The sequence below is a fragment of the Spermophilus citellus genome, assembly GCF_964194105.1.
Source record: "Spermophilus citellus genome assembly, chromosome: X".
Taxonomy (NCBI): domain Eukaryota; kingdom Metazoa; phylum Chordata; class Mammalia; order Rodentia; family Sciuridae; genus Spermophilus; species Spermophilus citellus.
In genome coordinates, this window is record NC_138190.1 from 14,494,821 (window position 1) to 14,509,603 (window position 14,783).

The 14,783-nt window shown below is 38.6% G+C and overlaps 1 protein-coding gene across 5 annotated transcripts in view; it reads right to left on the reverse strand.

The window, feature by feature from the left end:
• The window catches only part of SH3KBP1 (SH3 domain containing kinase binding protein 1), a 334,352-nt gene that overhangs the window by 189,028 nt on the left and 130,541 nt on the right, over window positions 1-14,783 (reverse strand). For all 5 annotated transcript variants that reach the window (XM_081277303.1, XM_081277300.1, XM_081277301.1 and 2 more), the window contains one exon: window positions 13,053-13,176. In XM_081277303.1, the coding sequence (XP_081133429.1) occupies window positions 13,053-13,176 (124 nt within the window). The remainder of the gene's footprint in view (window positions 1-13,052; window positions 13,177-14,783) is intronic.

Consider the following 14,783-nt stretch of genomic DNA (forward strand, 5'->3'; position numbering starts at 1 on the left):
AATTTCAACAGCTTTGTCTTAAACACATAACCTAATAGTTTTCCTCTGATAGTTTACCTTTGCTAACTCTGTTTTTTTGGGGGGATGGGGGTGGGGGTGGGATGGGCTAACTTGGATTGAACCCAGGTGTGCTCTACCACTGAACTATATCCCTAAATCCTTTATAGTTTTAGAGGCTGGCCTCAAACTTATGATCTTCCTGTCTCAGCCTCCCAAGCCACTGTGGTTACAGGCATTCATCACCTGTCTGACTTCATTTGCCAGGCATTCTTTCAAAAGGGTTAAGGTGCCTGAGTACAAAAACATACTTCTGTTCAAAAGTTAAAGTTGGCTGCAACATAAGATATGGTTTCCTCCTTCAAGGAGCTTATAATCTAGTAGAAAATATAAAGACCTAAACAAACACAATACCCACAGGAGAACAAAAAGTGCATTAATGGAGTGAAATGCAGCCACAAGCATCCAAAAATCATTATTTACAATCAGTTGTTCACTAAGGTTTTTCCAACAGTTACTGATATTACTACAAACACATAGGTGTAAAGAAGGGGCAAAAGACCTCCACATCCACCTCATATTGGTGCCTTAGGTATATCATTTTTCACTTTTTCCCTCCTTAGTTTCATTATTTTCACAGTGGACTGATAACGATACTTCTGAGGAGAGAATGAGTTCCTCTCCCCCCTTTCTTTCCTTTCTTTACTTCTGGTGCATATATATGTATGCCTATCTAAACACACACAGATAGAATTCCTTTACACACAGATGTATATGTGCATATGTACAGATACACACATGTATGCTTGTAAAGTGCTATCCATGTTCAAAAATTTGTTTCTAAAATGCCATCTGCTCAAATACAGCATTTAATAATTTCCACTCATGTACCTTCTAAAAGTTAGTAACTGATAAGTATTAACAATTCTCTTAATATCAAAAGGGAACATTTTTTGAATTCACAAAGGTGTTCCACAAAGTGCTATTTGAGAAATATTCAAGATATTCAAAAAAGAGAAATATTCAAATATTAAATTCTTCTATGTATCAGCAATAGGAAAATAACATGAGGGGGAAAGGGGCCTATTTACAAAAGCTAACAGTAACCACACCTATCTAGGAATAACTTTTTATAAGAGGTAAGCAAGACTGCAAAAATAAAAATACAACAATTGACTAAACAGAGTCACATTCCATGTCTCACTGGATGGCTAGAATCAGCTATTTAGAATTTAAGAGGAAAAGATGTTTTAATTTATAAGAATTTATCCGGGGGCTGGGGATGTGGCTCAAGCGGTAGCGCGCTTGCCTGGAATGCGTGCGGCCCAGGTTCGATCCTCCAGCACCACATACCAACAAAGATGTTGTGTCCGCCAATAACTAATAAATAAATATTTTTTTAAAAAAAAAGAATTTATCTGTTCTGATGTTGGCGAGGAGGGATGAGGGAGAAAAGGTTTTCATTTATACCCCTCTACATAAAGATGGCTTGTATAAAAATACAAAACTTCTTTCTAAAAAGCTAGGGAATTGTCAATTATTTCAATACTGACTTATAATTTTAATGAAATTCAAATTGAAATACCAATAAGATTTTTTAAATTTTTTTTTAGTTGTTGATAGAACTTTATTTATTTATATGTGGTGCCAAGAAACAAATTTAGTGCCTCACACATGCCAGGCAAGTGCACTACCGCTGAGCCATTTTTTAACTTGAGGACATGAATTTACAATAAATGAGAATAAGTACCACACTTTTGAAAATAAGGAGTGATAGACACCAGGAAGGACACAGGCTTGCTATACTACATATTTCATTGTATTATAAAGCCACATAGTTAACTATATTGATGCAAAATGCTGAGACAAATTAATGGTACTGAATTGAAAGTACAGAAGACTTGAGTATACATAATAATATTATAGGATAAAAATGAGGTATCACAAATTCATGGGGAAAGGCTAAATGATTCAGTAAATAGTCCTGGAAATGTGGCTATTTCAAAATAAAAATCAATTTGTATATTATACATTAAAATTCCATATAGATGGGCTGGGGATGTGGCTCAAGCGGTAGCGCGCTCGCCTGGCATGCGTGCGGCCCGGGGTTCAATCCTCAGCACCACATACCAACAAAGATGTTGTGTCCGCCGAGAACTAAAAAATAAATATTAAAAAAAATTCTCAAAAAAAAAAAAAAAATTCCATATAGATAAAAAAAATTTGAAGTAGAAAATGAAGCCAGTAGAAAAGAAAAGGAAAATTAGCTGAGAATTATTTTGGAGAAATTACAAAACACCAATATATGAATGTACATTGAAATGTACTATTTCTGTACATCAAAATCAATGGCAAACAAAATGAAAAGTGATCAAACTGGAAAGCAAACAGTGCCATGAATGACAAAGGAATAATACACTATTTAGTAAAAAAAGTAAATAAAAATCTTACTAAAAAGAGCAAAGATTACTAGTAAATGATAGAAAAAAATGTTCACTCTATTAAGCAGAGCCATTGAAGCATAAAATACCAAGAAACACACTCTCCATTTCCAGTGGTGGGTGCAGAATGGTACAGGAAATCAATTTGATAATAATGAATGAAAGTCCCACAAAATTTATACATGCTTTTGTTCTGGTAATTCCACATCTAAGAATCTTTCCTAAAGAAATCATCAGCAGTGGAGATACAGATTTATGAGCAAAAATAGCCAGTGCAGAGTTACTGACAACAGCAAGAAAAATTGGAAACATAAATGGATTCTTTCCTCGCCAGCAGAGGCTTTCTCCATGAAGCAGAGAATTTAGAATATAAGAGGTCTGGCTTTTGATTTACAGGCAATCTCATTTTTTTCTCAAGAAATGAACAATGGGAGGCCACAGTCAGTTCTCTACCCTTCTCAAATCGATTATCTAATATTTAGGTCATCTCCAGCAAAAACAGTGTCATTTTGATCCCTCAGACTCACTATCTCCTAGGCAACTGATTGAATAAAGAAAAATATAAAGCTTCACTGAGAAATATATAATTTTAAAGACTAGGATAACATCTTGTCCCTCAGCTGAGAGGGGAAATGTTAAAAAAAAGAAAAGAAAGAGACAGCACCAAGCACTGCACTTTCGTACTTTTTTTAACATTCTTTTTTTTAACAGCTATATTGAGATGTTATTTGGAGATATGATTCATATAACATAAAAATTCATTAACTTTAAGTGTATAATAAATGTTTTTAACGTATTCACAGAATTGTACAACTATCACCAAAATCTAATTCTGGAACATTTCCATCACCCCCAAAATGAAACCTCATGACCATGAATAGTCACTTTCCATTCCCACCCCAGTTCTAGTCACACACTAATCAACTTTCTGTCACCAGGGATCTGCTGGTTCTGGACATTTCATATAACTAGACTCATACAATATGTGGTCTTTTGTGTCTGGTTTCTTTCACTTAGCATTATGCTTTCAAGTTTCAACTATTTTGTAATATCCAACAGTACTTCCTTCCTTCTCATGGCCCAATAATACTCCAATATATGGTGTAGAATACTGGGTCTCATGGTAGCTCTATATTTAACAGTTTGAGGAAGTGCTATACTATTTTTCCAAAGTGGCTGCACCATTTGACATTCTTACCAGCAATGTATGAATTGTTTACAGTATTCCCTTATAACATTTTAAATTCTCAAGATCAGCAGCAATCTCCCCTCTTTAATTGCTCATATAGTAATTTATATCTCCTCTCCTTTTTTCTTAATCAGTATAGCTAAAGTTTATTGATTTTCTTGGCCATTTTAATGAACCAACTTTCAGCTTCATTGATTTTTTTTTACTATATTGTTTTCTATTCTCTACTTCCATTATTTTCTATTCCTTATTTCCACTATAATTTTTATAATTTCTTTCTTTCTGATTGCTTTGAGTTTAGTTGATTTTCTTGTCTAATTTCTTAAGTTGGCTACTGATTCGAGATCTATCTTGGTTTTGAACTTACATATTTGCAGCTGTAAATTTTATCTGAAGCACTGCTTTAGCTGTGTGTGGTTATCTTTTTGTATTTTGTGTTTTCATCTTCATTCATTTCAAAATATTTTATAATTTCTCCTGAGAATTCTTTGACTCATTGGTTATTTAGAAATATGTTGTTTAATTTCCATATATTTGTGAATTTCCCCAATTTCCTTATGTTGTTGATTTCCAATTTAATTCCATTATGGTGAGACAACACACTTTGTATGATTTTAATCCTTTCAAATTTATTGAAATTTCTTTTACAGCCTAGCATCTGGTCCATTCTGGAGAATGTTCCATGTGCATCTGATCACTAGTTGCTTCATGGAAACAACACTTCATTACTATTTTTCATAAATCTCTAATTTCTTCCCAATTCCTGGAGTCTTACCAGCAGTATACCACATTTAATAACAACTACTACTGTATTCAGGGAGTGACTCCTGACCCTACTTCACTCCCTTGTTTCACCCTACCTCCAAGCCTATTCTCTTCACTCATTTTTATTTTCAGTTTCCCAGGGAATCAACAAGAGTAGTTGCCTTGTTTTATGCAGGAAATCGGAAAACAGTAAGAATACAACTTGCCTCAAGTTTGAAAGAAACTTTGGAGGTGCTGCAGGAGTAGAGTTTAGGTCTCCCCCAACAGCCATTCTTTCTGCAACAGGGCCCTGCTGCTACTGAGCTCATTCTGTTCTCCAGAGAAACACAAATGAACAGGCGGGCTAGTCCCCTCCAGTGCTCTTTCTCATGCATGGGCACACAAGGGAACTCTTTCCCTTCCTGATGGGAATAATGAGGGCAGCCCACCTGGCACTGCAGCTGGGCCTGCTGTTGATGTGAGCATGGTTTAGGGAGGTGGGCCATGAAATGTCCTCATTGTTTGGGCACAAGAGTCCCAAGGCTCCACAAGCACAAAATACCAAGAGTTCAAAGACTAAGCTGAGGTTGCACATGGCATCAGGGAGACCAGGCTGTGATGAAAGATCAGTAGATATAATTAGAAGAAAATGCCCCTTTTCCAGAGTTTCCTCTAAGTGAGTCCAGTTGTTGTCCCCACACAATGCAAAAAATACAGGCAATACTTAACTATCATCTACCTCTAACTAATTACCTCTCATTAATCAACCAGCTCCCTTGCCACAAAAATCTCTCTTAGGAATGGGGTCTCCCATATGGGACTTAGTAAAGGTCAGTCCCCCAGACATGAGGAGTGTTCTTCAGGATCCCCCAGGCAGAGGTACTATGTCCTCCTGCCTGGCACATCAGTAAGTGGGGCCATATATCCGGGACCTTCAGCCACCTCGGTAATTCTATGATTCCATAACTCTAAAATGGTAGGCTATTTGGTTTCCAACTCATATCCCTACATGTGGATTTATCCCCCGAATTCAAAGTGGAAGTCTCTTTAGTAGGCAGAAAGATTGAAAAAAGCTCTTTGTGTTTACGATCAGGATTTTAATGCTATCAAGAAAAACTATGGTTTCCTATCTTTTCAGTTGAAACAGAGTAAGAAGGAGATGGGATAGTTTACCTGTGTGAGGTTTGTCATCATTCTAAAACCCACACCTGGAATCACAGGCTTAATGCTGAGCCTAGTCCCAGGTAGGCCTGAACAAGCACTGGGTTAGGCCCTTCTGTGCCCACTTTTCATGCCAAGGCTCAGCCTAGGGATATACTCTGAGACACAAAGACCTATGAAACTATCAGTGGTAAATTCCCGTTCATCTTGTCACTTGAGGAAATAACTAAAGGACTGGTTTGCAAGTTTCAGGTTCAGGAAATGTCCTCCAAGCATCATCTAACTCATGTTTTTTAGAACCATCATCAGTCACTTCTCCCATTTCTACTTACTCACTTTAACATTTCCTGCGCATTACCTCGGAGATGCTTAGAGAACTCCTTGCCCTAGATGTTAAAACCTAGCACATCCCAAAGTGGAGTCCCAACTAGTATTCAGTCAAATGATCAAAGATAAGCAGGTTTCCTTACTGTAGGACATCTGAGAGCCTATAAGGTGCTCTAATGTGCTTGTTGATTCTAAGAGGGAAGCTATAGCTGAAATATGACCAGAGAGGCAATTTTCTCCCTTTGTCTGTCTTTCCCCATCTGTCTTTTGTGAAACACTTTGCAGAGCTGAAATACCATACAACACACAAGGGGAAATGCTGGCCTGGTTTCCATCTGAGCATGTCATGCTTGTTGTAAGATCTTTCCCCCTAGGTGGAAACAAAACCCCCTCTCAGAGCACACCTTATACAGACAAACTTGAGCACACCAAGGTCAAATGCAGGCCGCAGAAAGCTAAGCTTGTACATGATGGCGCAATTCGATTCAACCCAGAGCTGTCCTCAGAGCTTAGTATACTGTATGGAGCATGTACAGTTCAGCACTCTGTATCATGTGAGTTGTCAATTCCTCTGCAACATGAGCAAACACCAGTTGTCCCCAATTACACAGTCTTTCTGACTTTTAAAAGCTATCTAAAGCTTCCTGCCAGCAATATAGTGAACAAAATAGGAAGTCAGACTTACAAGTGTGTTATGCTCTCTGCAGAGCATTTGGAACTCCATTTTCCCACAGAAACAAAGTTATAAACGGTGATTAAGTTCCCAGACTAACACACAATGTAGCTAGCTACAATAAGGCATGTCTGCAAATTTCTCAACTAACAGAAACTGAAAGAAAATGAAACTGAAGACATTTTGACATTTTTATTTATCAAAAATATTTGTGCTTCATGGAATACCAAGGGGGGGGGGGCATCCAGGCCCAGGCAAGAAGGAGCTGCCCTGAAAGAATTTACAAACACAATAATGAAGTCAACAAAGTCAGTTGACTTTTTACTTTCACCACCTGCTGGCGACTGATAACTCAGTAATAAAATATTGTTCCTAGGAGGAAAATGGGTTCAACAAGAAGTGAAAAAACAGCTCTAAGGGTACTTGGAATTATTAAAGAGGAGACTGGCTCACCTACAGGAATTTTAGTGTGATTCTTTATTAAGTCCAAATTAATATCTCTAACCTAAAGTCATGCCTATAAGGGTCACTTTTTTAAATGCTTATCAACAAAAATACTTGTTAGGGGGGAAGTACCACAGAGCAAGGATCAGGAAACATTCTATGAGCTCAATGAGCAAAATTAGACGAGAAAGGAAAAGGGCTAAAGAAAATGTGTGTACAACGTGAGAAGCTGTGGGTCTGAGACGGAACTGCATGAATCGGGAATACTGAGTGAGAGAAATCAAAGGCATCCTTGAATAAGAAATCTCCCAAAAAAGAAAGAAAAGGAAGGGAGTAGGAGGAGGAGTTTCCTAGGAGAGCCACCAGGTGGAGCCACCACCCCAAACCCATTTGGTTCTAGGGATGAGACTCTGGTAGAATATCCAGCAGGAGTCTAAATACAGGATTATTCCATAGAGCCTCCCTGACTCTAGTACTAATGGCTTAGGGAAAGGACACAGAGATGAAAAGAAAATAAATAGAAGAAGGAAAATTCTAAAAACCAATTTTGTTAATGACACACGTTTTAAAAAAAAAGTATAAAGAAGGTGCAATAGCAACACCCCTCCACAGAGCTTCTTTCTCCCTTTTCACCCCCATCCCTAAGCTCAATATGCAGCACTACTCAATAAGAAATGAGTGAGGGCCAACACATCCTCTAAAATCAACCACTGGTCCTAACATGGACACCCAATTAAACTCGACAGAAATGCAGCCAGGGAACAGTTAGTTTTAAAAGGCCTCTTGAAAGGCTCTTTGCTCTCAAGCTTTTGAGAATGACAGACCACTGGAAGAAAGGACTATACATGCATATACAGATACATTCACACAGATGTCTGTATTATTTAATGACCATCTTTCCTGTTCACTCACTGCCGGGTTGGCAGCTTTATTCTCATTTCCCATGGGAAAGACTAGCTCAGGTGATAGCCAAGAGCTTCCACACAACCATAATGCCTTCTCTTAACTCCTACTCTCTCAGAAGTCCACAAAAGCCAGCTCCTGAGGTAAGATCAACAGGTGATTTGGAAACTCCAAGACTGACTCAAATGCCACATTTTCAGATACCTAGTTAACTATGGGGAGATTCACATTCGTTTCTTCAGTAGGAAATCAGAGAGAAAAAACGTCACATTTCTACACACAAACCCTCAGATCTTGCATAGACCTTAAAAAACAAACCACTGGAAAGCCAAAACAGTCGACACTTTCTTTATTAAGGACATGCTTTTTTCCATCCTTTGTTTACAGTTCATTTCCAACAAAGTGCTCAGAGCCTACAAGATCTATGCCACTGCCTTAGAACCATGGCAAGCATTCTGGGCCAGCACATATGTATTTGTACATGTGCACACACTCACACCCTCACCCAGATTCTCACAAAGCAGTCCAACAAACACTTGGGGAATACTACCCAGGCAGCCAAGTAGATACTTAAGAAAGTTTGAAAAGCACATTCCCCCTTCAGAACAAAGGGGCAAGAAGTCACGTGGTGGGATCTGTTTAAGGACTGAATGACTAGTGCTGACACTATGAGGAAAAGGATACACATTAAGTTAAATTCTCCTAATAGCTATAGGCAGCAGACTCAAGTGGAGAGCCATTTTGTGTGGCAAACACACGGCCCATGTTAATGTGAAGGGCATGTATGTATCACCCACCAACATCCAAAATGTATTCTGAAGGACTTCTGTGCTAACTTTTAAAGCAACAGTGTGTCACCAGAGGCAGAGCAGCTGTTGGTCCCTCTGTTAGGAAGATTTTGGAATCAAATCTGTTGGAAGGACTAAACATATTAGAAATGAACCCGTAGAGCAATGTTCTACAATCAAAGTCAGACCCACATACCAGTTCAGAGAGCAACCCTCCCCCATCTTAACTTGAATCTCATGTGAGACAGACGATCTCACCTCAGAGCATCAGGGCTAGACCTATTACAAATAACATCTTTTAAACTGTCAGATCTCTCAGCATTAATCTCTGGAAGGGGCAGTAAAATGCAAATGCATAACAAACCTTAAATAAAGATGGGTAAAAGCGTTTATCTTTTAGAAGGCAGATGCCAAAGTAGCAGAGCGACTTAAAAAGATGATTATAAAATACATTTTATATCAGAAGAGCATAACAATAGTAATAGTAATAGCAAAGAATAATAAATGTGCAAAATACAATAGAGACTTACCAAACACTGAATTCATGATAAACTGGAAATAGAAACAAGGACATATAAAGCCAACCAGAAATCCACGGAATGGCTTCACATTCAGAATGACAGAAGTAAATAAGAGACATACCCCCACCGTGCCATAAAAAAAAGGTATAAGAAATGTGCAGCACTTTCTCAACATTTCCCATGTGACACACAGACTGGAAGTGTTTTCAGGCAGAATTGGCTGCTCTTTTTCTAGTCTTTGTATCTGACCCAGAACCAGGCACAGGGCCAGGCACATAGTTGACAGGCAGTAAGCACATGCTATGGAATATTCATTGGTATCCACCAAAGGAAGGAACAATGTCCAAAATCACAGGTAGCAGGAAGGGGTCAGAGAGAGGCAGAGATGCATCTTCCCCACATGGCCTGTTAACAATGCAAACTAGAACCCTGGTCTTCAGATTGGTTAAGTATCCAGGATGTAATCTATCACATGGATAAAGTTGATCAGGAAATTCTTCTAAGGACAAAACCAACTAATTTTTTAATTGGTTTTTAATTCAAGCAGAAAAGAATCTATATTCAAATGGACAAAATCCACTACTCATTTTCAAGAACATATTTAGGATATTTGTTAATTACTTTCACAACTTCATCTTATTCAATTTTGCTTCTAAACACATGGTTTGAAGACTTTAAAAAAATTTCTCTACATATCAATGTTCCAATTTGGGAGCCCATCATTCTCCTACATGGGTTTAATGACAGAAGAAACAAAAGAATTAAGTCATTCTCAGAAGAAAACAGACAACTCTTTTCTGTCTGGTTCATGAGAATGGCACTTGGCTCTGAGGAGATTTTTCACATTTTCTGTCTACAATTCATCAACGTACTGGAATCTGGGACAACTTTAAGATATAAAATATCCATGCTGCAAGTTGACATGAAAAATGACTTCTTATTCCTTGGGAAAGGCTTGTTTGTTTCAAACAGGAAGATCCTCCGGTGTGACCACAGGTGGGAATAGGCACAAGTGCCCCTGGGGTTCTAACGCCCTGAATGTATAGCTGATGACTGCCAAGCCATCTGGGAGGACCTGCTTTCCCTCTCAATTTCAGTCACATTTTTTTCTCAAATGAAAAGCCTGTGGACATTCCAGTACTTGCCTAAATCAACTCTAGTAATCTGAACTGAAAACTGAAACTAGTCATCCCCCCAACTAATGTTTCTGTGGTCCTAGCCTTCTGCAGGTGTCTGGGGAGGGTGAGCTCATCCCAGACCCTGAGGTACCACAACCTGTTTGCAATTGCCGCAAAGTGAAGCATGTCACAAAATGTAAAAACAGCTGAACACAATTGGGCAAACTTCTTCGGCCAAGTCACTCTCAAATCCCAGCCCCAGTGAAGTGGTTCCTTTTCAGAGTCAGGGTAGAAATAGATGTCACTCGTTCTTTATTAAGCCAGTTCCAAGTCTGTATCAAATGACAAGACTTGTATAAAGAAGAGCCATCTCGATAAAACTGAAGGAAAAGAAATTATGTTTATTCATTAAATTCTCACAGGGTCCAAAGCCAAATGATAAGGGACTCAAATACTCTAAGATATGTCCCACATTAATGAATCAAAACAGGCTAATAAACCCTGAGAACAATTTCCCTCCCTAACAGTTATAAGAATGCTAATAGACCAAAACATTTATAAGGTTTCTAGGGACAAATAAAGGGGAGAGGGTAAACGTCACTCATTTAACTCATAAAGCTTTAAAAATTATTTGGATGAAGTGTTTACCAGGAACTAGAATCACCCCACAGATTTAGTCTCTGATCCTTTTTTAAGGGGGAAAAAAGTGTTTTTTCATTGATTTTGGGTGGGAAAAAATGTAGCTTTTGAATTCAATACAATGAACTATTTATCTGGTCTGACAAGACCAATCAATCTCCCCCCTCCCGCTGTTTATTATAAGGAGTAGTAGAATACTGTTAGTCTTGATGGGGTGGGGAAGGGCCTACAGTCCTGGTACACAATGCTTCCCTTCAGCTGGGAATTTATGTTTGGCCCAGGTGACCCAGAAGGTCAGCGTGAAGCCTGGGACAGAATGAAGATGGGTTGTTATAGGCTTCATATTTACAGAACACCTCCGTGTGTTCAGGTCTCACAGCCACTGGCATATTTAGTATTAAAAGGCCTAAGAGTAGATAAAAGGTTTGTCTTAATTCAGCTTCAGGTTTAAAGTAGAAGACTTTAAAAAAGGAATGTAAATGGAGTAAGCCATCCCATTGAATTTCATTTTTTCTGGTGAATAAAAAATTCCATTAGGGAAACTCAAAGGTCAGATTTTCAGTTATAAAGAAACAATTATCTGAAAAATTCTATTCCTTCGTTGATTTAAAGTTCTCAGGTAATTTTACTGAACTCATCCAGATAATTACCTTCATTCCTTACCTTAATTAATTCCTCTCTTGTGAAATTAATTAATTACTTTAAATCTCTTATTGACTTTACAAAAACAGGGTTGGCTGGAGAGGCCTTGCTACTGGTCACTGTGCATGTGAATGCTGGGCCCACTGACCTGAGAAGAGCCAGAGGAAGGGGACAGCTCAGAGCAGCCAGGGAGGTTTGGCAATGCAGGAAGGAGCCTCACTGAAGTCTAGCTCTCAAATCCAATGAGTCTCAGGCCTTTGGGAACTTATTTGAAAGGCTGCAGGAAGCACTTTGAGGGAAAACTAGTTTTACAGCAATGTATGTTAAGTTCTTAAAATGGGAAGCCTCCCGCCCCAACTTTAGTAGGATGGGGTTTTTAAAAAAGAAGAGAAAAGGAAAAGAAAGAAAATCCTATAGCTGCTAACCAACGTGGGCCTCCAGCCAATATTTCATCTAAATAATTCAAAAAAGGAAATGTAACCCAGGGCAGCTGGAGGGGGGCAGAGGAAAAGACAGGAAGGAAGACAGACACAAAGCTAATGTTTCCAGTGCTATGATCAATGGGCAGTTTATTGGACAAATTCTTATACTGTCTAAATTTTATGAAAGATTAGCTGTTCTTCCCCATAGTTATGTAAACTTGCCTTCTTTTTTCTTGTTAATGGACCCCTTTGCTAGTACATTTCCTGCTCCTGCTATTGAACAGCTCTCTGTTTCCCTTTAAGGAAGTAATAAGCCTGGGAAAAGTTGGCAGCTGAATGCTGACCTACTATGGGCACACTGAGCTCAGCTCCAATCTGTGTATGCACTGGCTGGTCCAAGGTCAGGAAACATGGGAGAAAATCTAGTGTGTCCACAGTACAGAATTGAGTAGGGCCATTTCTGCAGTCTTATAGTCTCTCTTGCATTGTTTCAAACACTTATTACCAGGGGAAGATGTGGGAGAAAACAACAGGCTGATACTTAAAGTTATCAAGATTGTTAAAGGTTTCTGTGTAAATGGATATATTAGCCATATCTTCATACATTCTGCCTCATAATCCCAGAGAGGCAGACCAGGTGTTTGGGAGCTCAGCAGTTAGAGAAAGACCCTGATAGCATTTGCCTTAAATTAAAAGAAGAGCATTGTCAAGACACACACAGCTCAGCCTGCACATTACCATTCTCTAAATTCGCCTTGCATCCATAAAAATAGATGTGAAAGCAGAAGCTAAAACCCTAAGGAAAAAAAACAATCATCATTTACAAATTCTGTCAACTTCCTGACTGTCAAAAAAGCATTTGTATTAGTTGCCTTTATTATAGCTACTAGTTACTACCCATATATGAGTGTCCAAGATTTATACCTAAAACCAAAAGGGAAAAAGTTCAATTTTTCAGCAATGCAAAATTTGACACAGTTCACCCAGAAGTCTCCAGGTTTTGTTTGTGCACAGGGAAGGGGGCTCTTTCTCCTTTACCATACCTCGCTTATTGGTTCTTAAAATTGTTTCAGAAGACAGCAAAGAGTTTCCACTGGACACATCGTGCATGGGCTTTTCCGGAGCTTTGTTGGAGAGAGGGTCTTTCTTCATATCTTTCTTTATTTCCTGTGAGGATAGATGAGGAGAAAACAAGATTGTAGTTTGAAATTTTAGGGTGCCTCTTTGACTGTATTAAGCTTCATCTTTCTGGAAACTGAACTATAGTAATGCCAAATCAGACCTAATCCTATTAAGTGGAATAATGCTCGGCATGGTGAGGTGACCATTCCATGTGGTCATTTCATGTGACCATCAAGAGAATGACTGAGATATAAAAGCCACTAAAGAGCTTTCAATGACAGTTTGTTCTACTTACTGAACAATGATAAGTTTTGGATAAACAGATTCACCCCTTTAAAAGCTTTCTGATTTCTATTCTTCTCAACCAGGGCTTAGAGAACTGTATTCCCAAAACACCATTGTGCTCACAATTATACTAAACCCAAAAGATTATTTAAATTCGTTTACAGCCATCAAGTTCCTCTGGCTTTTCAGCTTCTGACAAAGACAAAAATAAGGATGACAGACTAAAATAAGGACTATCATTCTCAGCCAAGGTTCAGCAGCCCACCACCCTATTTTGTAAATAAAATTTCATTGGAACACGACCACATTCATGCATATTTTGTATGGCTAGTTTAGTGCAATAACGGCAGAGTTGAGTAGTTGCAACAGAGACCAAAATCTAACATATCTGACGTTTTCGAGAAGAAGTTTGCCCAGTCTCGGTGGATGCTTATCAAAGTTTCATTAAGATCTGCATTTTTAAAATCTGGTGGCTGATATAATTATCGGTTGAGCATCTCTAATCCAAAAATCCCAAGTCCAAATTGCTCCATTCTAAAACTTTCGAGTAGACATGACAATCACAAGTGAAAATTCTACACCTGACTTCCAATGATGGGTCATACTCAAAATGCAGAAGCACTAAAAACACTGCATAAAATTACCTTTAAGTTATGTGTATATGAATTCTGTGCTTAGACTTTGGTGCATCACCAAGATATGGCATTACATAAATACAAATATTCCAAAAAAAAATTTTAGATCCTAAATTCAAAACACTACTAACCCCAAACGAGTTGATAAGGGATACTCAATCTTTATTTCAAATTACTTTAATAACTTACATAATTCTGCAACAAAGCATTCATAACCCAAAATCATGGTAACTCACAAAGTGCAAGTCTATTCACAGGAATTTTTCCCAAAGGGCTTGTCTGAACCCACGATCACACTAACTTAGGGGGAAAGCATGAAAACTTAGGAGCTAGCCTGACTGAATGGCAGGAAGGACTCACAGATAAGGGATGTGTGCTTTAGAAAGAGCAGGGTTAAGAACTGGGTAAGGGTTCTCTCCATGGAATGAGCAAGAAAATCATGAATTATATAAGGGGCCATGATTAGGCCTGAGCAGAGGATAGAAGTAGAAAGAAAACAACTGCTTATCAAAACATTGCCACTAGGCTTCCTACACACTAGGAAGTGAGTTAGTTACCATATCCAATTCCCCAACTGCTAGCTTTTCACAACAGCCTCGCCCTCTCTTCCTGTCTCCCCAGGGCCCCACCGGAAACCAGCAAGTGAGGCTGGTGGTGTTTTGTGGGTTGAGAGCTTCAGCTTGCATCCAGAGCCCTAAGTAGGCAGGGCTCTGTCCTAGGCCTCCACTGGTA